General features: G+C 36.4%; 1 protein-coding gene across 3 annotated transcripts in view; it reads right to left on the bottom strand.

Moving 5' to 3' along the window:
• atf6 (activating transcription factor 6) overlaps positions 1 to 26,643 on the bottom strand; it is a 188,881-nt gene that overhangs the window by 70,427 nt on the left and 91,811 nt on the right. For all 3 annotated transcript variants that reach the window (XM_039734832.1, XM_039734830.1, XM_039734831.1), the window contains 3 exons: positions 26,282 to 26,395; positions 21,061 to 21,160; positions 3,827 to 3,894 (listed from right to left, as the gene is read on the bottom strand). In XM_039734832.1, the coding sequence (XP_039590766.1) occupies positions 3,827 to 3,894; positions 21,061 to 21,160; positions 26,282 to 26,395 (282 nt within the window). The remainder of the gene's footprint in view (positions 1 to 3,826; positions 3,895 to 21,060; positions 21,161 to 26,281; positions 26,396 to 26,643) is intronic.

Genomic DNA, 26,643 nt, shown 5'->3' with positions numbered 1-26,643 from the left:
TGGTTGTTGGTGCCAGACGGGCCGGTCTGAGTATTTCACAATCTGCTCAGTTACTGGGATTTTCACGCACAACCATTTCTAGGGTTTACAAAGAATGGTGTGAAAAGGGAAAAACATCCAGTATGCGGCAGTCCTGTGGGCGAAAATGCGTTGTTGATGCTATAGGTCAAAGGAGAATGGGCTGACTGATTCAAGCTGATAGAAGAGCAACTTTGACTGAAATAACCACTCGTTACAACCGAGGTATGCAGCAAAGCATTTGTGAAGCCACAACACGCACAACCTTGAGGCAGATGGGCTACAACAGCAGAAGACCCACCGGGTACCACTCATCTCCACTACAAATAGGAAAAAGAGGCTACAATTTGCACGAGCTCACCAAAATTGGACAGTTGAAGACTGGAAAAATGTTGCCTGGTCTGATGAGTCTCGATTTCTGTTGAGACATTCAAATGGTAGAGTCAGAATTTGTCGTAAACAGAATGAGAACATGGATCCATCATGCCTTGTTACAACTGTGCAGGCTGGTGGTGGTGGTGTAATGGTGTGGGGGATGTTTTCTTGGCACACTTTAGGCCCCTTAGTGCCAATTGGGCATTGTTTAAATGCCACGGGCTACCTGAGCATTGTTTCTGACCATGTCCATCCCTTCATGACCACCATGTACCCATCCTCTGATGGCTACTCCCAGCAAGATAATGCACCATGTCACAAAGCTCGAATCATTTCAAATTGGTTTCTTGAACATGACAATGAGTTCACTGTACTAAAATGGCCCCCACAGTCACCAGAACTCAACCCAATAGAGCATCTTTGGGATAGGTTACAAAATAAGGCAATACTGGCTGATTAGTTCTAAGCAGACTGTACAGAATACTTCATATGATATTTTATCCCATAAATACAGCAGATTCAGGGCTTAGGGATGTCACAATAACCAATATTTTGGTACTAATTTGATACCAAAGTTCTGAAAATGAAATATGTTTGCATTCTTTTAATTGTGAGACGGAAGTGTCATCTCTCTCCTGTCATGGAACACTGTTTAAACTTTTGAAAAAGAGACAAATGTTTGTTTGCAGTGTTTTAAAGTCCCTGTCTCTACAACCTCCTGTGTTTCTGTGCAAATCTGTGGTCCAAGCGTGACAATATAAAAATAACAATATAAACGTATGGTTTTTACTTCACAGATTTTCCCCTTTCGCGGGGGTTTCGGAACGCAACCGCCGCGATCAAGGAGAGATCACTGTAAAGTTTGAATTTTTATATTAAGCATGGATTTTAAGCAGTATTAATAAGTTACTTAACTGAAAATGTCACAGAATAAGTTTAGAATGAGCACATGCTAAGACAAATCAGGAAGTTGATAACAGATCATTTTTTATAAACCATATGCTAAAATTCCCTCAAGATTATAAACTTCCTTTTTATTTCTACACAGCAGGGATCCCCATCTCTGTCATATATTAAAACTAGCAAAATACCCGCGCTTCGCAGCGGCGAAGTACTGCCTTAAAATTTTTATTAAGAAGAAAATTAAACCTTTTTAAACGGAGGGAAAATATACCAATAATTATTTGTTAAGGATCTCTTTGTATACCACATTTTCAGTTCGGCCCTCCGGTTGTAATATGACCAAGCTGTGCACTGAGCTTATTCTTGAGCATGCAACGTACAGTTGGCCATGTGAACAGTAATCTTGTCTCAAATCTCACAGCTTGGATTGCTGCTGTCATAATCGGTTTAAGTTTCGTGGTTTGTTTCAATTCAGACAGTATTTGCAGGACTTGTGTTGAAGTGACATTCGGCATCTGTCAAGCGTTGTAAGCACACAACCAGTTTAATCGATAACTTCACATCCAGCTTTTGAGAGTTTAAACATTCATAAACATCAAAGTGTCCACTACTGAAATCGTCACCTGTGAGTCTAAGATGTTTAAGAGGCACTGGCAGTTGTCAAAAGGTGTAAAATATTTGGCCATTTCGGTACACTTGAAAGCGACAACCGAACAATTCAGCGGCAGCCATCAACTCACATGCAGAACCATAGGTGAAGGGCTTAAGCATTTCACTCTTATAGTGCTCCTGTGTAGTATAATTATCTCCTGTACCATCATCAGTCCACACCTTAAACCTGTCCCACTCATTCAATACATAAGACACAATGATCCTCCGGATATCAAAAGTGAGCCTGATATGGCCATGCAATATGTAACACAGAGAATGGAAAAGGCAGGTGCCATCTCCAGGCATGGAAACCACTCGGTAAGTGACAGTTCTTTGATCGATGGTGATCACCTCGATAGACATGTTAATGGGGGTACGGTTGGAATGATAAAGGAAATGGGTACCTGAACAATGTAAAGTAAGTCTAAAATACGCACACAATAACTATAATCGTAATAAACAAACAATAAAACAGAGGAGAAGCCGTGGATTAAATAAAAAGACTGTAGTTATCAGCAGGGAGACGTGAAACCCGTGGCAAGGCAAGGAAGGGAATGTAGAGACCGAGCGGCGGACGGTCTTATATAGGCAGGCAGCCAACAACGTGGGAGGCGTTGGGATGGAGGACCCAACGCTGCCTCACACAGTGACCGAGCCGGAGGCTATGGACGTATATATGTATGTAAGTAGGATTCAGTTAGCGTTAGGAACCCGTGTACCAAATTTCTTGAAGATGGGCCCATAAGTAACAAAGACCGTTGAAAAGTTCAATATGGCGGTCGACAGTGGCATCATACCACCGAAATAAGTACGTACATTGGTTTCGGTTAGCGCAGGTAAGCCGCCTACCAAATTTCGTGAAGATTAGGCAAATAAATAAGAAAGTTCAACATGGCGGACATTGTCGACCATTATGACCGTTACGCGTAGAATTTCGAAATGAAACCTGCTTAACTATTGTAAGTAATGCCCACTGAAATAAGTACCAAATTTCAGTCTTCTACCTACACGGGAAGTTGGAGAATTAGTGACGTTGGAAAGTTCAATATGGCGGCTGACAGTGGCGTCATACCATCGAAATAAGTACATACATCAGTTTTGGTTAGCGCAGGGAAGCTGCCTACCACATTTCGTGAAGATGGGGCCGTAAATAAGAAAGTTCAACAAGGCGGACGTTGTCGACCGTTATGACCATTACGTGTAGAATTTTGAAATGAAACCTGCTTAACTTTTGTAAGTAAGCTGTAAGGAATAAGCCTGCCAAATTTCAGCCTTCTACCTACACGGGAAGTTGGAGAATTAGTGATGGATGAGTGAGTGAGTCTGTGAGGGCTTTGCCTTTTATTAGTATACATGTAGATTCAAGCCTTGCATTGCATTTGATATTATACCTGTTTACTTAAATGATAGTTGGGTAAATATTGATGGACATAAAAGTATTTTAAAGTTGCTGTTACTGTTTTTTATATATTTTATATAGCATTGCAGAAAAAGGCACAGTATTATTCAAACTGAGGTACTTTTACAAAATGCTACCGAATATGATCTCTGCTTCTGTTGTGATATCAAAAAATATCTCAAGTACTGGTATCAAATACAGACATTCTGGTATCATGATATCCCTATCAGGGCATGAGTTACTGGTATGTGTTTCTGAAATGAAAAAAGGCTGTACTTAATAAAGTAATGCATGCTAAACCAATATTTCACAACATTTTGACATGGAAGAAAACCCTCCAGGAATAAAATGTGTTACATTGTACTTTTAAGCATTATCCTTATAACTGAATCTTTTGTACTTGCAAAAGAATCACAACACAAAAAAATCCTTAGTAGATTCTTTAAATAAAAACAAAAGAAAAACAAATATTTAACTTACTTTTCAGCATTATCAGTGTATTGGACAGTCAAAAATGGTGAAACCTCTGCTTTTTTATCTTCAGAATGCTTCAAAAATTAAAAAAAGAAATTGATATTGTTAGAAACAATGTATACATTATCAATACTTGTACATACATGCTGGTAATGGGGAGGGAGAAAGCATGCATCTTACTTTTAACTTGTGTTTAAAAATATTCTTGAAGAACCTCCGTTTTACATGAATATAAAAATCATTTGATTTTTTGCTATGAAATTAAAATAAACCCTGCATTAGAAAAATACACATCACTCTCCAATTTCTTGTGAAAGATCCCTTACTTTTATTTACTTGCATTTACATCTTACTATATGAAATGTTTCCAATGTATTTAGAAGATTGGGGATTTAAGCCATATAAGTGCCAAAGGTAACTTTTCATCTTAACCCCGGAATGTTTACATTTTTCTAAACATCAAAAAAGAACAATTTACAATCATTAAAAACACATGGCTTTAATTTGGTAATAGTGCTGCACTGCAGGGCATCCGGAAAAATGCTCTAAAGATAACAGGCAATAACTTTAACTCCTTCACTACTCTTCTTTTAAACTCAGTAAGTATCTACTACACTGTAAAATTACATTTGCAATGTTGTTAGCAGTAAGACAAGCATTTTCTGAAGTTTAAAACAATAATTAAGGCAATACAACATTCTTTGTGAAAAGCCATGGTTGGTACCCTTATTATTATCAAATTGATGCCTCCAGGATATTTACAGTTAATGAGTTTTTTCATCATACATTTATAGAATTCAATCAACATGTCCATGAGCTTAGTTCGCTATAGTTACTGTTTTATTTATTTTCAGTATCCCCTGCGATATCATTTGGACCCTAGGAAAATCACACACTTAAGCACACTTGGGCCCAGAATGTCCAAACAGCAGCATTTTTGCCAAAATGACAAAGTCAGAGTCTGACTCAATTTAAAACAAAACATTTTGACAATACTTTACTGTAGGTAGTGCACTACAGCCTATTTAAATAACTTAACTTTGTAATTGTCACAGGTGGCTTAAGTCAGACATATTCCTCTTAATATTGCATACATCAGTATAAGACCAGTGAAGCCTTTATATTCACAAGTAAACTTTATTTGGGTACTAGCAAAATACCCGCGCTTCGCAGCGGAGAAGTAGTGTGTTAAAGAAGCAATGAAAAAGAAAAGGAAACATTTTGAAAATAACGTAACATGATTGTCAATGTAATTGTTTTGTCACTGTTGTGAGTGATGAGTGTTGTTGTCATATATATATATATATATATATATATATATATATACATACACATATATATATCTACATATATACACATACATATATACACACATACATACATACACACACATATATACACACAAATACATATATATACATATACATACATATCTACATATATACACACACAGCTATTTCGTATCAGTGCAATACGCTGTTTGTTAAAACGGATGACACCCGCTCTTACGTGCAAGTCTGCGTGGATATTATGAACTATCGTATTTGTTCAAGTTCTATTTAAATTTTAAATAGAAGGAATTTTTATTTAGTCGACAGAAATATCTTTGGTAGGAATGGTAAAAACAGACAGGAATATTATTCCTGAATAAATCAACTCAAAACTTAAACAACTTATAATATTTTGCTCTCCATAAAAATATATCCTGTCTAAATTATACAAGTTAGAAATAAAGTAAACGTTAAAAGAACAAACATTCAAATTTCTTTACTCTTATGTAATTTTATATAAAAATAAACTTAGATTTTAAATATCCCAAAAGATTTTGCTCTCCATAAAAATATATCCTGTCAAAATTATACAAATTCAAATATGAACATGCTGCATAACAAAACCTGGAAATATAAATAAAATGTGTTCCTTTCAGCAATAACAAATCAAATCATTCAGTTGTCTTTGCTCATATGTCATTTTAGAGCTGGACGCCTGGCATCTTTTTTTGGCAACAGGTTCGTTTATGTTTGGTGTGAGGTTCTGTGTTGTGGAGATTCTCAGGATGGATTGGAGGTGCTCATCAGTGAGGCGACTCCTGTGTGCTGTTTTGTTAGTCTTTATCACTGAGAAGAGCTTCTCACACAGATATGTGCTACCAAACATGCACAAGGTTCGAGCCGCATGTAGACGGACTTTTTTTGTTCTTCAAAGTCACCAAAGCGCCGTGCAAACTCAGTGCGCAGTGCTCAGTTTATCAGCAAAGTGCGTATTTGGGAACACCGTAGTGACGACTTGGTTTAACATTACTTGGCAACAGGGTTGCACTGGTGCATTTGTGTCTCCCATAAAAGCAGCTTCACTTGAAATCACTTTGTGATTGTGCACGGGTAAAAAGTGTCAGATTCTTATTTAATTCTTCTGCTTTCTGTATCTTCTGCATTGCATTCAGGTTACCCTGATGTTTTGTCTCATAGTGCCGTCTTAGATTAAATTCTGTAATTACAGCCACATTAGCTCCACAAATGAGACACACGGGTTCAGTAAACATATACTCAGCCTCCCATCGGTTTTAAAGGCTCTATTTTCAGAATCAACTTTTCTCTTCAGCATCGTGTGAGCTAGCCGCAATAACTTGCAGCATCATAAGCTAGACTTGATTAGCGGTAAGTGTTGGCAAGGCAGCTGAAGCGCATTGCATTATGGGATCTGTAGTTTATTGTGTTACCAGCGCTTCATATACCGGGCCATTAATAACAATAATACAGTATATAAAATGATCTCGGGCGGATATAATTACGCCGGGCGGATGTGGCCTGACCCTTGAGTTTGACACATATGGACTAAATAGAACTTGAAAAGATATATTTTTCAAATGTGATCGCGCAATTCAGATAGAGTTGACGCACTACAGCCTGCATGCCTCAATAAGTCATCCTCCCTCGCTCTTACTTTTTTACCGTTCATCTAATGAATACACTGAGTATGGCTTTACCAAAACAATCATTGATGGCGAATAAAGTATCCATTATTCGAGTATGTAGATCGGGATATATATATACATATATATATACCAGCGTATCGCAGAGAAGTAGTGTGTTAAAAAGCTAGAAAAGAAAAGGGAACATTTTAAAAATAACGTAACATGACTGTCAATATACAGTATTTGTTTTGTGAGTGTTACTGAGTGTTGCTGTCATCAAGGATTTGATTATCATTATTTCTTTCAATCAGGTTCGTATTTGTAGGATGTGTTGTGTTCAAGTTACATTCCGTGTTTGTCAATCGTTGTAAAGATGACAGGTTTCATTCATCGATTCGTTTCTTACTGCATCAATAAACAGCTCGTCTTCTTCTTTATCTGAGACCTGACACACTGCATGCACGGGTTTTTACACTGTCTTCCTTTAGCGGGACATTGACTTTTCCACGTGTGCTTTGTTTCCGCAGTAGCTGGATTTATGAATATGCTTGTATGTATCAGGCGCTTCATATTTTTTGCTGCCTTTTCAATTGTGTAATTCGGTTTTTGTTCAGCGCTCTTTGGAACTGTTGCTTTTATCTGTGCACTGCGTCAGTTCACGTGAGCCGCTCGGTGTACATGCATCGAAGGTTCCCAGCTGTGCTGGTGCCATCTCGTGCTATGTCCATGGCTGTATTTAATGTTACCTTAGTCCTGGCACTTAAAACTTTCTCTCGCAGTTTCGCTGAGTTTGTGTCAAACACCACCCTGACCATCTCATCTTCCTCTCCATAAGCACAGTCCTTCACCCGTGAATATTTAGTGGGAGTTTGCTATTGGATTGCGCTGACGGACGGCCTTATATGGGCAGGCACTAAATTACAAGCGCCAGCGCAGCCTGTCTATGAACTTAATTTAAAGTGTAGGTTTACATCGTGCTTTGTTTCGTAGCAGAAATCATGAATATGGTTGTATATGTCACTCGCTCGCTTCTTATTGTTTCGCTGCCTTCTCAATTATATAATGCATGTCTTCCTGGTTTTCTATGTACTGCGTGATTACGTGGAAGGCGTGATGATGTCACACGAAACTCCGCCCCCACGGCGTTCAAGATCATCTCCATTACAGTAAATGGAGAAAAAACAGCTTCCAGTTATGACCATTACGCGTAGAATTTCGATATAAAACCTGCCCAACTTTTGTAAGGAAGCTGTAAGGAATGAACCTGCCAATTTTCAGCCTTCTACCTACACGGGAAGTTTGTGAGTGTGTGAGTGAGTGTGTGAGTGTGTGAGTGTGTGAGTGAGTGAGTGAGTGAGTGAGTGAGGGCTTTGCCTTTTATTAGTATAGATCAAACGCTGTTAATATACCACCCTGCACAGAGATGAATAAACAGTTTAAGCATTGCAAGTTATTAAGACTAAACAAAGCATTTGCTTCTTGTTAAACAACAGCATATATGTTACAGACACATTTTTGCAGTACCCAAAGTATTAACAACTTTTCTTTATTTTTTTAAATCACAATCAAACCTTTTTTTAACAGATATTATATCCTGTAGTCTGAGAAACAAACATTAATCCCTATAGATTCTTTTCAAATTCATACTTACATAGTCTATGTATGCCTTATGTTTTATATATAAAATATGTATATATGTGTATATACAAAGAATGCAAGGTTGACTGACTGAATTACTCACTCATCAACAAAACTATTTCCTGCTTATCTAAAGAACTAAAATTTATCAGGATGGTACATCTAGGATAGTAGATAGAGTAGGTAGTCAACTAAGAAATTATATTAATATTTAGGGGTTTTAAAAAGAAAAAAAGTAAAAAAAAGAAAAACTAAATATTCCAAAGCCTCAAAATTGCCCTAACAGATTGACTGAAATTTGGTAATGTTTTAAGTAAATTAGCCAACGCCTGTTTTTAAATTTATTGATATGTCATTAGTAATGCTCTCATGAATGGGACATTCTAAAACAAAGTGTCCCCTGTTTTAGCCGCATCACTGATAGCTATCGCGCAGAGAAATACAGTGGTGTGAAAAACTATTTGCCCCCTTCCTGATTTCTTATTCTTTTGCATGTTTGTCACACAAAATGTTTCTGATCATCAAACACATTTAACCATTAGTCAAATATAACACAAGTTAACACAAAATGCAGTTTTTAAATGATGGTTTTTATTATTTAGGGAGAAAAAAAATCCAAACCTACATGGCCCTGTGTGAAAAAGTAATTGCCCCCTTGTTCAAAAATCACCTAACTGTGGTGTATCACACCTGAGTTCAATTTCCGTAGCCACCCCCAGGCCTGATTACTGCCACACCTGTTTCAATCAAGAAATCACTTAAATAGGAGCTGCCTGACACAGAGAAGTAGACCAAAAGCACCTCAAAAGCTAGACATCATGCCAAGATCCAAAGAAATTCAGGAACAAATGAGAACAGAAGTCATTGAGATCTATCAGTCTGGTAAAGGTTATAAAGCCATTTCTAAAGCTTTGGGACTCCAGCGAACCACAGTGAGAGCCATTATCCACAAATGGCAAAAACATGGAACAGTGGTGAACCTTCCCAGGAGTGGCCGGCCGACCAAAATTACCCCAAGGCGCAGAGGCGACTCATCCGAGAGGTCACAAAGACCCAGGACAGCGTCTAAAGACCTGCAGGCCTCACTTGCCTCAATTAAGGTCAGTGTTCACGACTCCACCATAAGAAAGAGACTGGGCAAAAACGGCCTGCATGACAGATTTCCAAGGCGCAAACCACTGTTAAGCAAAAAGAACATTGGGGCTCGTCTCAATTTTGCTAAGAAACATCTCAATGATTGCCAAGACTTTTGGGAAAATACCTTGTGGACTGATGAGACAAAAGTTGAACTTTTGGAAGGCAAATGTCCCGTTACATCTGGCGTAAAAGGAACACAGCATTTCAGAAAAAGAACATCATACCAACAGTAAAATATGGTGGTGGTAGTGTGATGGTCTGGGGTTGTTTTGCTGCTTCAAGACCTGGAAGGCTTGCTGTGATAGATGGAACCATGAATTCTACTGTCTACCAAAAATCCTGAAGGAGAATGTCCGGCCATCTGTTCGTCAACTCAAGCTGAAGCGATCTTGGGTGCTGCAACAGGACAATGACCCAAAACACATCAGCAAATCCACCTCTGAATGGCTGAATAAAAACAAAATGAAGACTTTGGAGTGGCCTAGTCAAAGTCCTGACCTGAATCCAATTGAGATGCTATGGCATGACCTTAAAAAGGCGGTTCATGCTAGAAAACCCTCAAATAAAGCTGAATTACAACAATTCTGCAAAGATGAGGTTGCCAAAAGTCCTCCAGAGCGCTGTAAAAGACTCATTGCAAGTTATCGCAAACGCTTGATTGCAGTTATTGCTGCTAAGGGTGGCCCAACCAGTTATTAGGTTCAGGGGGCAATTACTTTATCACACAGGGCCATGTAGGTTTGGATTTTTCTCCTAAATAATAAAAACCATCATTTAAAAACTGCATTTTGTGTTTACTTGTGTTATATTTGACTAATGGTTAAATGTGTTTGATGATCAGAAACATTTTGTGTGACAAACATGCAAAGGAATAAGAAATCAGGAAGGGGGCAAATAGTTTTTCACACCACTGTATGCCATGCTGGTTTCTACAAATGAAGGACATCTGTGGAACCAAAGTGAAAAGGAGCAAAGTTTGTTGAAGCCTGATGAAGACACACTTGAGAAGTACTTACCAAGAGCTGTGGCTATGAGTGTATCCCATTTTGAACAAATGATACAGTAAGGAAGGTATTTATTACATGTTAGCCCCGCCCCCTTTCATCTTATTTACAACTTTGCAGATGGCAAGGTGTGAACTATAATTTCCACCAGCCAGTGCACTGCTCCAAACGATTTCATCAGCACTTACAAAGCTTAAGTAAGTGAATCAATAAAAGTGGTACGTCATCAAAAGTAGCAACTGCTGCTTAACTAGGGCTGAAACTAATGATTATTTTGGTAGTCGACTAATCGTTCAATTTTTTTTTTCTGATTAGTCACGATTATTTCATGCCTGACTATTTTGATGCCTGCGACCTGTGGTTGCACATCCTGTTTTAGGCTCCAGTGCATATCTTACATCATCTACTCACGTCTGCCCACCTGTGAATGTCACCCTGATGTCTCTGCATTAACATGATTAAAATTAATAATAATCTTAATAAAATTTAAATAACAACCAGTTAAACATATGAATTTGAAAATAATCAGATGTTTTATATTAGTGTGATTATCAAAATAAAAAAGAAATACATTAAACAATACAAACTAAAGTGCACATAGTCTTTAAACAAAAAAAGTGTATTTAACTCAACCAACCAACCTGGTGTGTCTTAAAGTCCAAAAGTTTAAATAAAGCTTCAATTCAAATAAAATAAAACAATAATGTACAGTTTATAAAAGATTCAATTCATATATTCCTGATTGCAGTGCAGGAACGTGAGCATTTCAACATGCTCTGGTGTGAGGCTGGCTCTCTTCTTTGAGACAATGTTCCCAGCTGCTGAAAAGAGACATCCAGAGGGAGTAGAGGTAGCAGGAATACACAACAATGATTTTGTATACAGAGAAAGATGTTTTAATCATCACACTCTGACGGAAAAGTGTTGTAGTTTATCACATCATGTACTATATTATGCCAAAATAAAAAAAATAACGGACTAAAATATGTAACAGGCTAATTACTGCCAGCATGTTGGAGCCGAGTATATTCGGAAAAGTACATTTGTTGAACGCTGCAACCGGCTAGAGTCAGTTTCCAGTGCAATTTGGAAGCACGCCAAAGCCGAGTATATGCAGCAAAATACATTCAGCAACATACATTCAATGAACTCTGCAACTGGCTAAAGTTGTTTCTCAGTGCAATTTGCCAGCATGCCGGAGTATATTCAGCGACGTGCATTCATTGAACCCCGCTACCGGCTATATTTACTTCATAGTGCAAATTTTCCAGCACGCTGGAGCTGATCAGTCAGTGCCGTATATTCATTGAGCAGCCAACTCATGACTACTGCCAGCCCCGGAAGAACTGCAGCACCACTGTCTCTGGGATTCATCTGCTGCACTAGATAAGCCTGCAATCATCAGTGTTTACCTCTGTTTGTTTGCGTGCAGCCAGTTCAAGTGCAGTTGGCTCTGTGATTTGCTGAATTTCATCAATGGCTTCAGTTGCACCTTGAACCTATAATAATAGATTGTTGTAGTAGTTTTTTTTTATAGTTTTTACAGTTCATTTGCAGTGTATAAAATGATTAGTATTGCAGTAATTGTGATGCTCTTTGCATGAAAAGAAATACGTGTTCCATTAAAATTTTACATTTTCTTTGTGAATTTTGACGTTTTCTTAAAAAGTGCAGCTAAATAGTATTTGGCGTCCAGGGGTGCATTAACCCCCAAGTATGTGTCGGTTTAAGGGTTAACCATCATTGTCGAAACCTTGATATACACATTATAGTACAAACATCAACATTAACATGTGACACTAACGTAACTCGCTAAAACTTCACAGCTCCAGGATGCTTATGTCGGTAGGACTGTGTGCAGTCTTGACAAACAATAACAAATGATACTGCCCCTAGACGTTCATGTAGTGCATTGCAGTTACAAAATCCAATGTGGTTCTTTGTGACTGGAGCCTCTATTGAAGGTTCTGTTTATGACGCATCGACAGTAAAAAATCTGCATTGATGATTTTGTAGTCGACGTCATCGATGACGTCGACTAATCGTTGCAGCCCTATGCTCAACCACTTTGGAATATAAATTTAATTGTCTCATTAGATTACAGCATGTATCTTAGAGCAGTGTTTCTCAATCCCTACAGCCTCGGGGCACAGTTTAACCTTTTAGGTTCCTTGACGACCCACAGACATTTGAAGAGTTGGGGGTTTCCCCTTCGTGAATTCAATGCAATTAAAAGAGCGGGAGGAATGTGGTTCCCTTGCTGAAACAAGCAGTTAGCAACAGGGAAAAATATTGTGCTTTAATGGGCCAGGTGTATTGTCACATGTGACAATAAATCTGAGACAAACTGATAAAACAACATTTTTGTAATCAATGCATAGCCCTGCATTTTTGAAAATGTCAACACTGTTACACTGTTATCCACCTGCATATCGTCATTAAGTTTGCAATACCAATCATGATTAGTGATATGCAATTTTTGAAGTTAAAAAAAAAAAAAAAAGAAAAGAAATAAAGAGAACAAAACACCCAATTATCAAGTTACGTCCAAGCCAACACTGATATAATGAAGTGCGATTATTTTTTTCCTATTGGTGATGTAGATGCAGTTTTTCAGAAAGTGATGAGAACAGAAGAGGACATTGCTTTTGAGTAAGTAAAAGTACTTAGTTACTTTAGTTTTTTTTTAGTTTTGTTGGTAGAAATGTATTCAAATTCAGTGTATACTGAGGCAGTATTAATTTTAGCCTATGATGCTAGTGTAAAGTCAAGATCAATTTTAAATCACCTGCTCATTTTTTCAGTGCAGTTTAATAATTCATTTACAACTGCATGGTTAACGCTGTTGTATTGATAGTTTCAGAAGTTGCATCAACCATATTAGCACTGCCCTACTTTTCAATAGAATATGTTAAAATTAGGAATCATTCAGAAAATACCAAACCTCTTATTTTATTATCGAAACCTACATAGTTTTCTATAAAAGTTTATGAAGATAAAGGGATAATTTCATAGTTGTTAACATATTCATTTCCCAACTGTGTTGGTTTTGGTGTGCACTGTAGTCCTGACCTGATGCATCAGATGAAAGACAAATCGGTCCTGAAAGGAGTGCCAATTTATTGCCTGTAGCCCAGCACTATACAATTTTTATCAGGGTAGGTTTAAGTTTTGTAATGGATTTAATTAACTTCCACATCTTTAAGAACCAACTGAACACGACTGCGAACTATTAAATCTACATCTGAGGAACAACATCACCCATCTATTTTCTGGGGCCCATTTCAACTAAAAAGTTCATGAAAATGTATTTTTAGATTTGCTAAAGGTTTTCACAAAACTCAAGAGGAGCACACCTTAACATAAGGGACATTCTGTGATAAAAAATGCTACCTGAAGATAATCCATGTAACAATCAAATACTGTACTTCCAATTAACTAATAACATTAACAGCAACACATATAGATTCTAGTAGTTCATATTATGCACCCACTGTGCCAAATTGAATGAAGAAAAGCTGTAGCTCTATTTCCTTTTTTAATAAATTATACCAGATCTGTAACCGATGGATAAGAAGCTGAATCCCATTGCATTGTGAAGCAAAGTTAACAGCAACTCAGGCAAAGCTCCAGAAAACCACACACAGTTCAGCTCAGGGGAGTTTGACAAAAACAAAACTGCTTATTCGTTTACTGAAATAGCAAGAACAACTGTGCAGCAGGGAAGGCGGTTTGTAAAACCTGTTGTAGCTCTCAGGAGCATTAATACAAAACTGAGAACTTGGAGGTAATAATACACTGCATCCGGAAAGTATTCACAACGCATCACTTTTTCCACATTTTGTTATGTTACAGCCTTATTCCAAAATGGATTAAATTCATTTTTTTCCTCAGAATTCTACACACAACACCCCATAATGACAACGTGAAAAAAGTTAATTTGAGATTTTTGGAAATTTATTAAAAATAAAAAAATTGAGAAAGCACATGTACATAAGTATTCACAGCCTTTGCCATGAAGCTCAAAATTAAGCTCAGGTGCACCCTTGAGATGTTTCTGCAGCTTAACTGGAGTCCACCTGTGGTAAATTCAGTTGATTGGACATGATTTGGAAAGGCACACAACTGTATATATAAGGTCCCACAGTTGTCAGTTCATGTCAGAGCACAAACCAAGCATGAAGTCAAAGGAATTGTCTATAGACCTTCGAGACAGGATTGTCTCGAGGCACAAATCTGGGGAAGGTTACAGAAAAATTTCTGCTGCTTTGAAGGTTCCATTGAGCACAGTGGCCTCCATTATCCTTAAGTGGAAGAAGTTCGAAACCACTAGGACTCTTCCTAGTGCTGGCCGGCCATCTAAACTGAGAGATTGGGGGAGAAGGGCCTTAGTCAGGGAGGTAACCAAGAACCCAATGGTCCTCTGTGGAGAGAGGAGAACCTTCCAGAAGGACAACCATCTCTGCAGCAATCCACCAATCAGGCCTGTATGGTAGAGTGGCCAGACGGAAGCCACTCCTTAGTAAAAGGCACATGGCAGCCTGCCTAGAGTTTGCCAAAAGGTACCTGAAGGACTCTCAGACCATGAGAAACAAAATTCTCTGGTCTGATGAGACAAAGATTGAACTCTTTGGTGTGAATGCCAGGCGTCACGTTTGGAGGAAACCAGGCACCGCTCATCACCAGGCCAATACCATCCCTACAGTGAAGCATGGTGGTGGCAGCATCATGCTGTGGGGATGTTTTTCAGCGGCAGGAACTGGGAGACTAGTCAGGATAAAGGGAAAGATGACTGCAGCAATGTACAGAGACATCCTGGATGAAAACCTGCTCCACAGCGCTCTTGACCTCAGACTGGGGCGACGGTTCATCTTTCAGCAGGACAACGACCCTAAACACACAGCCAAGATATCAAAGGAGTGGCTTCTGGACAACACTGTGAATGTCCTTGAGTGGCCCAGCCAGAGCCCAGACTTGAATCCAATTAAACATCTCTGGAGAGATCTTAAAATGGCTGTGCACTGACGCTTCCCATCCAACCTGATTGAGCTTGAGAGGTGCTGCAAAGAGGAATGGGCGAAACTGGCCAAGGATAGGTGTGCCATGCTTGTGGCATCATATTCAAAAAGACTTGAGGCTGTAATTGCTGCCAAAGGTGCATCGACAAAGTATTGAGCAAAGGCTGTGAATACTTATATACATGTGATTTCTCATTTTTTTTTTATTTTTAATAAATTTGCAAAAACCTCAAGTAAACTTTTTTCATGTTGTCATTACGGGGTGTTGTGTGTAGAATTCTGAGGAGAAAAATAAATTTAATCCATTTTGGAATAAGGCTGTAACATATAAAAATGTGGAAAAAGTGATGCGTTGTGAATACTTTCCGGATGCAGTGTATTATTACCTCCAAGTTCTCAGTTTTGTATTAATGCTCCTGAGAGCTACAACAGGTTTTACAAACCGCCTTCCCTGCTGCACAGTTGTTCTTGCTATTTCAGTAAACGAATAAGCAGTTTTGTTTTTGTCAAACTCCCCTGAGTTGAACTGTGTGTGGTTTTCTGGAGCTGTGAATACTTTCCGGATGCACTGTACACTGAAATATGTGTGTTTTTATACCTTAGCCCACATGTTCCTTATTTTTATTAATTTATGGTTGTTGTTTTATAGAAGTTCACACTTTGGAAAAACAAGGTACAACTGTGGGTCACTCAGCATAAACTACAAAGTAAATACACAAAACATACCTGTGGTCAATTAACAGATAAACTACTTTGTCAAAGAAATATCCACACACATGCACAAAAATTTAGTTAGAATCTAAAACGCATGGTGGGAATTCCAATAAAAATAAATAACAGCATCTTATTTTTCTATGTCTTTGGATTATAAGGCACATTTGGCTGTTGATCCTTAATGTATAAATTTGTACTAATGGTCAAATATTAAAAACTTCATTTACTTGTATCTGCAAGTGCATAAAGGGTAAAGTGTAAGAGAAATACATGCCTGTTAACCTGAAAAGAGCAAATATGCATGAAACTATATGAATTTCCCCTTGGGATTAAAACAGTATCTATCTATCTATCTATCTATCTATCTATATCTAACTATAAGAGTGAATAATGAAGACGTCACATTTCAATGCCCCTCAAAGAAAAATAGCACAGATGCACATTTATCAGTATACTAGCTGTGCTACCTAAGACAGGTTAAAATCAAAGTAGTCAATCTGTATTTTTTTTTGTTTACCAGGGGCTAATTGTATTAGTTCACTTGGGATACTTATACTTTAAAGAAGCTCAAGAAATATAAAAATATTACAACAGACAAAAATTAACCTCCCACAGACACACAAAGAGGAAAAAAAAACTACAGACTTAGCTACTGATATGAGAGAAGTCACAGTGGGTGACACAGTGGGTTAAGAATAATACCACAACTGAGCCTGTCTCCCTAATTAACTTGTTGATTCAGTGGGTTTTTCTTGAAAATACATTACTGGCTCAGCACACCACAGCACAGAAAAAAAATCACATTGGCTAACACACAGATATATAGAATATGTAAAAACTATCACAACCTCCATTAGAGGAACACAGTATCTTAAGAAAATATGTTCCACCCTTTGTTATAATTTGCAATGTTACTAGACCGATTCAGCTGTTACTAATGTGGACCACCAAGTACGTGTAGCAGTGCACCACCTCCACATCCACTCCAGAAACAGTGATGAAGTCTAAGGCTTTTTGGTGTGGCGAAAATCTTTTTACTTGTTCCTTGGTTTTGCTAATGCTGAGTTACAGACAATTCTCTTTGCACCAAGAAACAAAGTTCTCCGCATGACCTATATGTGGTCTGATCTCCACTTGTCAATACACCCCATTAGTGGTGCAGAATTGTCAGAGAACTTCTGCAAGTAACATAAATTTGTTTTTTTTTTGTGGTGCTACACTGCTTCAAACATTCACATTAGAGATACCTGAGCCACACAAACTAATCTACCAGACAAATAAGTCTGTTATCTAAGGCACCATATGCTCAGCATATCTTTGTGCTTACTCCCTTAACAGGAATGTATTGGATGGTACTGAAGGCACAAGATAAACTCAAAAGACATAATCCTCACAGTGTCACCAGCTTTGTCCAGATGGGAATAAGCCTTATGGAGCAGAGAGATGATTGTATCTCACTGGAAATTACATTATATTTTAAGCTATTTCTACTTTCATAAGCATACTGGTTTCATGCTATCTGTCATTATCATTGAAGTAATGCATGTCTAAAGAATGCCTAAAGAGTGGCATGCAAATATTTTCCAGTGAACCCCATTTCTAAATGGAAAACTCCTTTTATACAGGTCTCTATAGTACGTTTTAGCTGTTATAGCCAGGAAGGTGTATATACTATGTCTGGCACAAAAGATTGAAATGGTTTATTTTTTCTTCCTCTTCCTTTCTTTCATACTATCACAAATCTTCTTAAAAATGGCCCTGTTCACTAAGAATTCTTCTACAAGAATCACATTGTTGCTTCACTCCACTCTGACAATGACAGAATGATAAACATTCAAACTGGAAAAAGCTTTGTGCACAGAGGTGGTCCCTTATGAGAACTGATCTTCTTTGTGGCACAACAGAAACAAAGCCAAGTAACTTTCAACTGAATCTGCACTTTAAAAGGTCAATGAATATAAGCAGAAGAACACATTTTTTTTAAAACACAAACATTTTAGTAATTCAAATGGTATAATTTCTTTTGATGAGGCAGTTGAATCTTTAGTCAAGTTTAAAAGTGGAATGCAAAAACAATTTGCTGTAATTTTTACTACAGTATTTTTACAGCCTTGAAACAACTTACCCTGAACCACTGAAAATACTGATTCCTGCACCATGCTGGTGGTTGCTAGCACCGCCTCATGGAATGACAGGCGACCATTCATTGCTGCTTTAATAATTAAGTGATTCACCCAGAAGGAAAAAAAAAAATTAGGAGACTTTCCTGAAACTCCATGCCAACTTAGTTTACAATGACTGCAATCCTAAAGCTGCCAAAACCATTAATTTGACTGAATTTAACTGTTCTTTAAAGACTCCAAAGCTTTGAACAAAAAACACGACAGGAAGGTTAACATATAGCTTCCTGATGCATTGCAGACTGTTCAGATTTTTTAGGGAGAATGTTTGACTAAGATGGTTTCCTGGAGACAAATCCCATTTGTTATCTCATCTTGAACAAAGTCTACTGTTGTGCTAATATACTTGAACTTTAAATGGTTTGAACTGCTTATCCCCAGTGAATAAAAGCAGAACTTGATTATTTTTAGATATACCTTTACTGTACTGTACATTAGTTATTCCGAATAGTGTAAAAACGCCAACCTGTTCTCTTGTTTAATTTGGAGCCATGACAAAACAGGTCTTCTAGCATAGGGAGGAAAATTAAAAAAAACAACAGTCTTGAAAAATTTGAGCTGTTTCTTACGGACAGGTTTTGTCTGCTGCCTAGCTACTGGTGTTAAAATCAAAATTCAGTCTATTTGTTTCATTAAATTCATACACTGAACAGTATCATCTCCAGACAGAGGAGCAGCAACAGACTGCTGTCACCGTCCTGTTCCAAGACTGAGGAGATCGATCCTCCCAAACACTATGCGACTCTTCAATTCCACCCGGGTTTACACGTTAACAATATACAAGACTGTAGACTGTTATACCTGCCTCACACTCTCCACCTTGCATTTTTTAACTTGCACTGCTTTTTTTATTGCTCTTTAATTAATATTGCTTTTATCGGTATGCTGCTGCAGGAGTATGTGAATTTCCCCTTGGGGATTAATAAAGTATTTATCTATCTATCTACTTTACAATTACCATTCTTTTAACAATAATTTCACTTCTTTTTTTCAAGGCAAGGGTCATACCACCAATCTACACCAAACTAGACTAACCAAACTACCCCATCCCTGTCAAGGTCCTCCTGGGAATTTCCCAGACATTCCAAGACCTGGAATTAGCAAGTACAGTTATTTCAAAGAAAACAATAAGTAATGCACTCAACTGCAATGGCCTCTATGCACGCTCACCGCATAAAACTCCACTGCTGAAGAAAAAGCATGTTGAAGCTCATTTAAAGTTTGCAGCACAACACTTGGACAAGCCAATGAAATACTGGGAGAATATAGCCTGGTCAGATGAGACCAAAATTGAACTCATTGGATGTAAACACCATGTTTGGAGGAGAAATGGCACTGCACATCACCACAAAAAAACACCATACCAATGTGCTGTTTTTCAGTGTATGGTACTGGCAGACTTCATATATCTGAAAGAAGGATGAATGGAGAAATATATCAGGATATTCTTAACAAGAATCTACTTCCATCTACCAAGATGCTGAAGATGAAACGAGGGTGGACATTTCAGCAAGACAATCATCCCAAACACACAACCAAGGAAACTCTCAGGTGGTTTCAGAAAAAGAAAATGAAGCTGTTAGAATGGCCCAGTCATTCATCAGACTTGAATCCAATTTAAAATCTATGGAAAGAACTGAAGATCAGAGTTCATAGAGAGGCCCCTGAAACTTTCAAGATCTGAAGACAGTTTGTGTGGAAGAATGGACCAAAATCATACCTGTGCAATGCATCCGACTAGTTTCTCCATACAGGAAGCATGTTGAAGCTGTCATTGCCAACTAGGCTTTTCTATGAAGTATTAATTCATTTCAGTAAGCATGTTCCATACTTATTCCCTGTGTCATTCCACTTTATTATACATAACTTAATTTATGGACTTATTTGTTTTGATTCTTTGTATGTGTGGATTACTTGGGTTGTTACTGACATCTGGTGAAAATTTCATGTAAATAGCCCCATTAGAAATATATGTTCTGAGAAAAATGAAGCACTCATCACTTATTTTCCCCGCTGTAACTAATTTGAGTCTGATTTTAGAGCTTATAAAATTTTCAGAACTAAATATTATCTGTTACTGAGGAAGACATGACATGGTGCTACAGAAAAATGATAGCTGTAGAAAACACAACAAAAAACTGTTGGTGAAAACATATTTTCAGTGTTAGCCAAAACCGTTGTTACAAATATTGATAAATGACAAAAGCTAGTCAACTTATATTTTATAAATAAAGACACACAAGTATCAAAGCAAGTATAACAATGCTGGAAAAATCAAAAGTAAAACCAAAGAAATGTGAACAGTAATAATAATCAAGGTGAGACATGAGGGACCATGAGTAAAATGAGACAAGGTGAGAAAAGTAGTGATTCCATGTATCCTTGAACTGGACAAATGGGACAGGAAATGGATACATGGTTGAAGACATACATAGAAGCATGGAGATGGATTGAAAGAAATGACTACGGTTTGATTTAGGAAAATTATGTACTATTTTAGTACTGGGTGTGATCCAAATTCAATTAATGTTATTTACTAATCTAAAAATTAAAACTACAAATTCTTAAACTAGGAGAGAGACAATAAAAGAAGTGAATAAAATTATAGTTATGGCAAGCAAGTTAAATATAATACCTCAGCACTGTGTTTTCTAGGTTGACTGTTGGTCATTCTCCTTGATTTAGTCCTTTCAACTTCATGACGATGGACCCAGCCACGCAATTCATGAGCCAACCTGAAAGAGATAACAAACCCACATAAAGTCAACCAATGCATTGAGGAAAAGAAGAAAAAACAACTTTTATATCAAATAGCACCTTTCTGTAGTGAGCATATCCCAGGGTTCAATACAAGTACAGAAAGAAATTACAACTGTTTAGGCTTATTTTTCAGCAACTGAAGCACATACAGGTTAAATGATTTTGCTCTAGGTTGCACAGTGAGACAGAGATGAGGGCTGGATGAGTAACCTCAGGGTTTAATAGATCAGTTTGAGATTTTTCAAGTTAAAATGATTTCTTCATAATCATGGCATATATTAATTTGCCAAATGAAATTGTGTTTGAAAGTATATCATATTTTATAAGGAAGAAAAAAAAATAACACACTATTGTGTTTTACAATGGAGTTTGAGGGTACGATCATCACATTGTGAAGAAAAATCCTTAAAACTTAACGAATATATTAATTTAAAACTATTTTATTAAAACTATTTTAGAAAACATGCTTTTTGTGTTTGAGTAAAAATCAAAAGTAAACTGGAAGCAATAAATGTTATCACATATTCATGGTACTATTTTCTCGAGGTAACAATATGTTCCTTGCTCGCTTCTCTGTTCACAATCAGAGTTATGAAATTCCCCCCTTTCACCAAGTTATATTCTACTTATTATCCTACTATTCATTCTGCAATTCTGCTACTTCAGTGCTTATGTCCTGCCATAACTTGTAGTAACAGTTGCGCTTAAACCATATGATTATTTTTTTCTAAATGGTGCGTACTTTTCTTTTATCAAATTCTATGCTGTTACCTTATAGAGTCTATGGGGCTAGATTTATACCATGTCGCAGCATAGTGAAAAGAGCACATGAGTTTCATTGTGCTTTATACAAACAACAATAAATCCAAATTGAACTGTTTACACTGAATTGCATTTAAATAAAAGCCTTAGATTTTTGAAAAAGCCAAGCTGTGTTTTTTGCTCATGCAAAATAAAAAAAATACTCAAAAAAATTAAAAGGCAGAGTGTGCAATGCAGCAGACTGAAGCATCACAAACCAATTATTGAATTTTTCAATGCATGATGAGTTGCTCTTCCTGAGGCAGGAATGACAGCTCTGTGCTACCACCCTGCTTATGCTCAAAGCATCTGTACAAAACTTCAACCTGATTAGACCTAAATTAAGTGGCATTTAAACTTTTGTAAATTGGCCATTGTGTGTACAGTATGTGGGTGTGTGTTCAGCCTGGATTGGTGGCAAGTCCAAAGATTGTTCCTGCTTTGCATCTGATGCTTATTGGAATTAATTGTAATTATGTCACCAACAATACTACTGTATCTCGTCTCTCTGATAAATTCAACAACAACAACATTTATTTATATAGCACATTTTCATACAAAAAGTATCTCAAAGTGCTTTACATACTGAAGAAAAGAAAAATAAAAGACAAAATAAGAAATTAAAATAAGACATTAGTTAACATGGAAAAGGAGTAAGGTCTGATGGCCAGGGTGGACAGAAAAAACAGAAAAAAACACCAGACGGCTAGAGAAAAAAAATAAAATCTGCAGGGGTTCCAGGCCACGGGATGGCCCAGTCCCCTCTGGGCATTCTACCTAACATAAATGAAATAGTCCTCTTTGTAGTTAGGGTTCTCACGGAGTCACTTGATGTTCAAAAAATTCAATATTAAACAAGGAGCCTCTTCCAGTCTAAAAATCTTCTTCACTGCATTTCTTGTAAGAACAGTCCTGCCATCTACATGGATGAAACAGTGACACTTCTATTTCAGAAAGCATATTAGAGCTGAATGTAGAACACTTCGCATCCTTTGATCAAAACCACACTAATCTGTGGTTAAAAAGATTGATGGATGGATGCCCATATCATTTGCTTACTCTTTGTCACTTGATTGAATGATACACATGTGCTCAATAATCTCTTTCATAGAATCACAATTATGCATTATCAATCCAGCAGCAGCTGGAATGCAAAATAATAAAACAACCTTCCATAAAGTGAAAGAACATAAACTATCGTCAGTTTGACTGTTTTCAGATCAGAGACAGCAATATACATCTGGGTATCAACATTTAATGTTAATAATAGAGCTTGCCAATGACTTTCCTAGGTGAATCCATGCCCCTAGCCATGAAGAATACCACAGAGGAAGATGAGAGTTGAAGTGACTTACACAGAAGGTATACTTTTGAAATTACTGAATTTCACAAAAATATTTTGCTTTATGCCTTATTCTTTCTTAAAATGATATGGATATGCTATTTTTCAATGTTTGTGTAATCTTAAGATGTGGTTCAATACTCAAAAACATATTCTTGAAAAATGGCACATTTAGTAAGTTTTATGTTTTTTTTTCCTCACAATGTAACCCCTATACCCAAAAGTTCCATTACAAACAAAAAGAGCTGATTATTTGTTTTCAAAAATGTATAAAATACATTACTTAAGAACACAATTTCATGTGGCAAATTAATTAATACAATGACCATGAAGAAATAACTTACTTTAAAATACCCTTACCCTTTAAAGTCTTATACCATATACCTTTACAATAAACTGCCTGTACCCACTATAATACACTGCCTCAGGGCATTGTATAACTGATATACTGTACATTGTCACTGTGATACTTGAAGCAAATACATAAATTTAAGGCACTCTTACAGTAAATCAATTCTGTAGAAGTGATAAAGTATTAAATTTGTGACATAGATGTTGCATGCATGACATTTTCAAATGATAATTTCACAGAAGCAACATGTGTAATGAATACAAAAATCATTAAAAAAGCAAGTAAATTGACTGTGACTGAGTGTGGGTGTGTATACATTTTGCTTACTTTAAAGAGAAGAAAAACCCCAATGATTTCTGTGAATTGAAGACAGCTAATCACCTACTATGATAACTATTCAGGTCATGTTAATGAGCATATTTCGAAAACAAAATAAGATCCAAACCAAATACTACTGATTGTTTATTAATGTTCATAATTCTTGTTATAATGGACCTGAATTAGTCAGATACAGTATCTTGTAATTAGTCTAATGTAGGATAGCAATGTAAATGCTCAACTGAATCATGCTAGAACATCCCCTGAAAATTCTCTATTAAACTTGTCGTAGAAAAAGAAAATAATACATATAAGAAATAAAAAAGGCCCATGCAACCACATTATTGTATTAGTCATTTGTAATAGTCTTTAGTACTACTTAGGTGTCCTTTCTTTGACGACCACTGTGAATTCCTTTCAGAGTTGTGACTTGTTTGTCTAACACAATGCCTGACAATCAATGAGCGAAAAGTTGTGCCATCAGCCACGAGAGAATAACATCAAAGGAACATTGGTCTTTAATAACTCCTGTGATTTCATTCTACTTATACCCTGTCCAATAATGAAACTTTACATTTTATTTTGTAAACAGTAAGATAAAAGTGAACACTGACATCATAGGCAGATTGTGCCACTGCCACTGTTGTGAGTGATGAGTGTTGTTGTCATATATATATATATATATATATATACACATACATATACACACACACATACATACATACATACACACACATATATACACACAAATACATATATATATACATACATACACACACACATATATAAACATATATATACATATACATACATATCTACATATATACACACACAGCTATTTATTATCAGTGCAATACGCTGCTTGTTAAAACGGATGACTCCGCTCTTACGTGCAAGTCTGCGTGGATATTATGAACTATCTTTGTTCAAGTTCTATTTAAATTTTAAATAGAAGGAATTTTTATTTAGTCTTATTTGTGAATAAATCAACTCAAACCTTAAACAACTTATAATATTTTGCTCTCCATAAAAATATATCCTGTCTAAATTATACTGTTTCTCACCTGTAGTAGTAATATAGTCTTGTGAATTCTAAATTTTATCATGCATTTTTTTTCTTCAAAACATAAGTCATCCTCCCTCGCTCTTACTTTTTACCGTTCATCTAACCAAAACAATCATTGTTGTTTTATCTTTAGTTTGGGTTATTTGAACTCAAGTACACAAGATAAAATGTACACCTAAATCATCCATGGATAATCTTTTTTTGTTTTTTTTTTTTAAAAAAAAGGTTTAGTACAAAGCAAAAAATTTTAACATCATAATAAATATTCAGGAAGTACTTGAATAAAACTCATCATGGCAAGTATTTTTCTGAAGGAAGCAGATAAAATAATGACATAAAACTCATCATGGCAAGTATTTTTCTGAAGGAAGCAGATAAAATAATGACAAAAATACAAATGTTAAATTTTGCATATTGTTATGTATGCTACTCGGTACTAATATCTAAAAATATTTATTGAAATGTTTCCTTTAAAAGCATCCCTATATCAATCAGAAGCTAACAATTTTTTTCAAAAATGAAATGATACAAGACAATAAATTAATGAATAAAAGCTCCTGAAAGAAGAAAGCTTTTAAATCTTGAAGATGAACAGCCTTGAAAATGTACTTGACATATTTAGCAAGTTTTACATTATTATAGACAAAAGAAAGAAAAAACTTTCTATAATCTACCATGCAATGTCAAAGTTGCAAACCTGGTAATGCCTACCAAGAAAATTCTACTAAAACCTAAAAATAATTCTATTTACTAATAATTCAAATATAAACTCAAGAAACACATATCACTCTCCAAATAGCAGGTTCAGCAGAACCTTAATGCCTTAAGCATAACAACAACAGTAGAAATTAGACAAAACAATACGAGACCATTCAGTCCATTAATCACATTTGGATAACTAAACTATTCCATTATCTTGTCCAATTACTTTTTTAAAAGATGTCAAAGTCAGAATCCAAACTTGATTTAAAGAAGCGTAAAAATAACTAATTTACAGTATCTGGCCCACTTAAGGTTTGCTGTTAAAAGGCACTAAAAGCATTGTTCTTATTACAAAGAGAAGGTTGGCAACCAATGCTTACTTATTTTGTCTCTCCAAGCCAATAAGGTTCATCATAAGCTAAAAACAGTATTATGTTCCTTCAGTACATCAAAGAAAGTTATAACAGATAATATTAGTTGAACAATAATGTTATATTTGGGTTTTTTTTACTCACCTAATAGATTTTGTCTTGTTTATAACTGGTTGGCAAGGTGGTGGTGATATGTACAACACAGGATCCTTCTTCACAACCATCAGGGCTTTTTTGTCTGAATTTGGAATGTGAACCCTTTATAAAAACAGTTTTGTTAATATTTTTTACACAAAACAGCTATATTTTATAAATTTCACAATTACTATATTAAGTTTATGCAGCATATGAAGAATATTTTTACTTTATTGCAGGATAATAACAGTGCACTTTCTTCAAGTTTTATGATTTATGATAACACAGCCCCAGAGGTAACTGTTCAAACAAATTCAGTAACTGGTAGGTAATGCAATCAAAATGTTTAATTTGCTACAAATAAAAATTAC

This window comes from Polypterus senegalus, chromosome 14, assembly GCF_016835505.1.
Source record: "Polypterus senegalus isolate Bchr_013 chromosome 14, ASM1683550v1, whole genome shotgun sequence".
In the NCBI taxonomy this organism is placed as follows: Eukaryota; Metazoa; Chordata; class Cladistia; order Polypteriformes; family Polypteridae; genus Polypterus; species Polypterus senegalus.
This window is presented reverse-complemented; position numbering and strand designations above follow the sequence as displayed.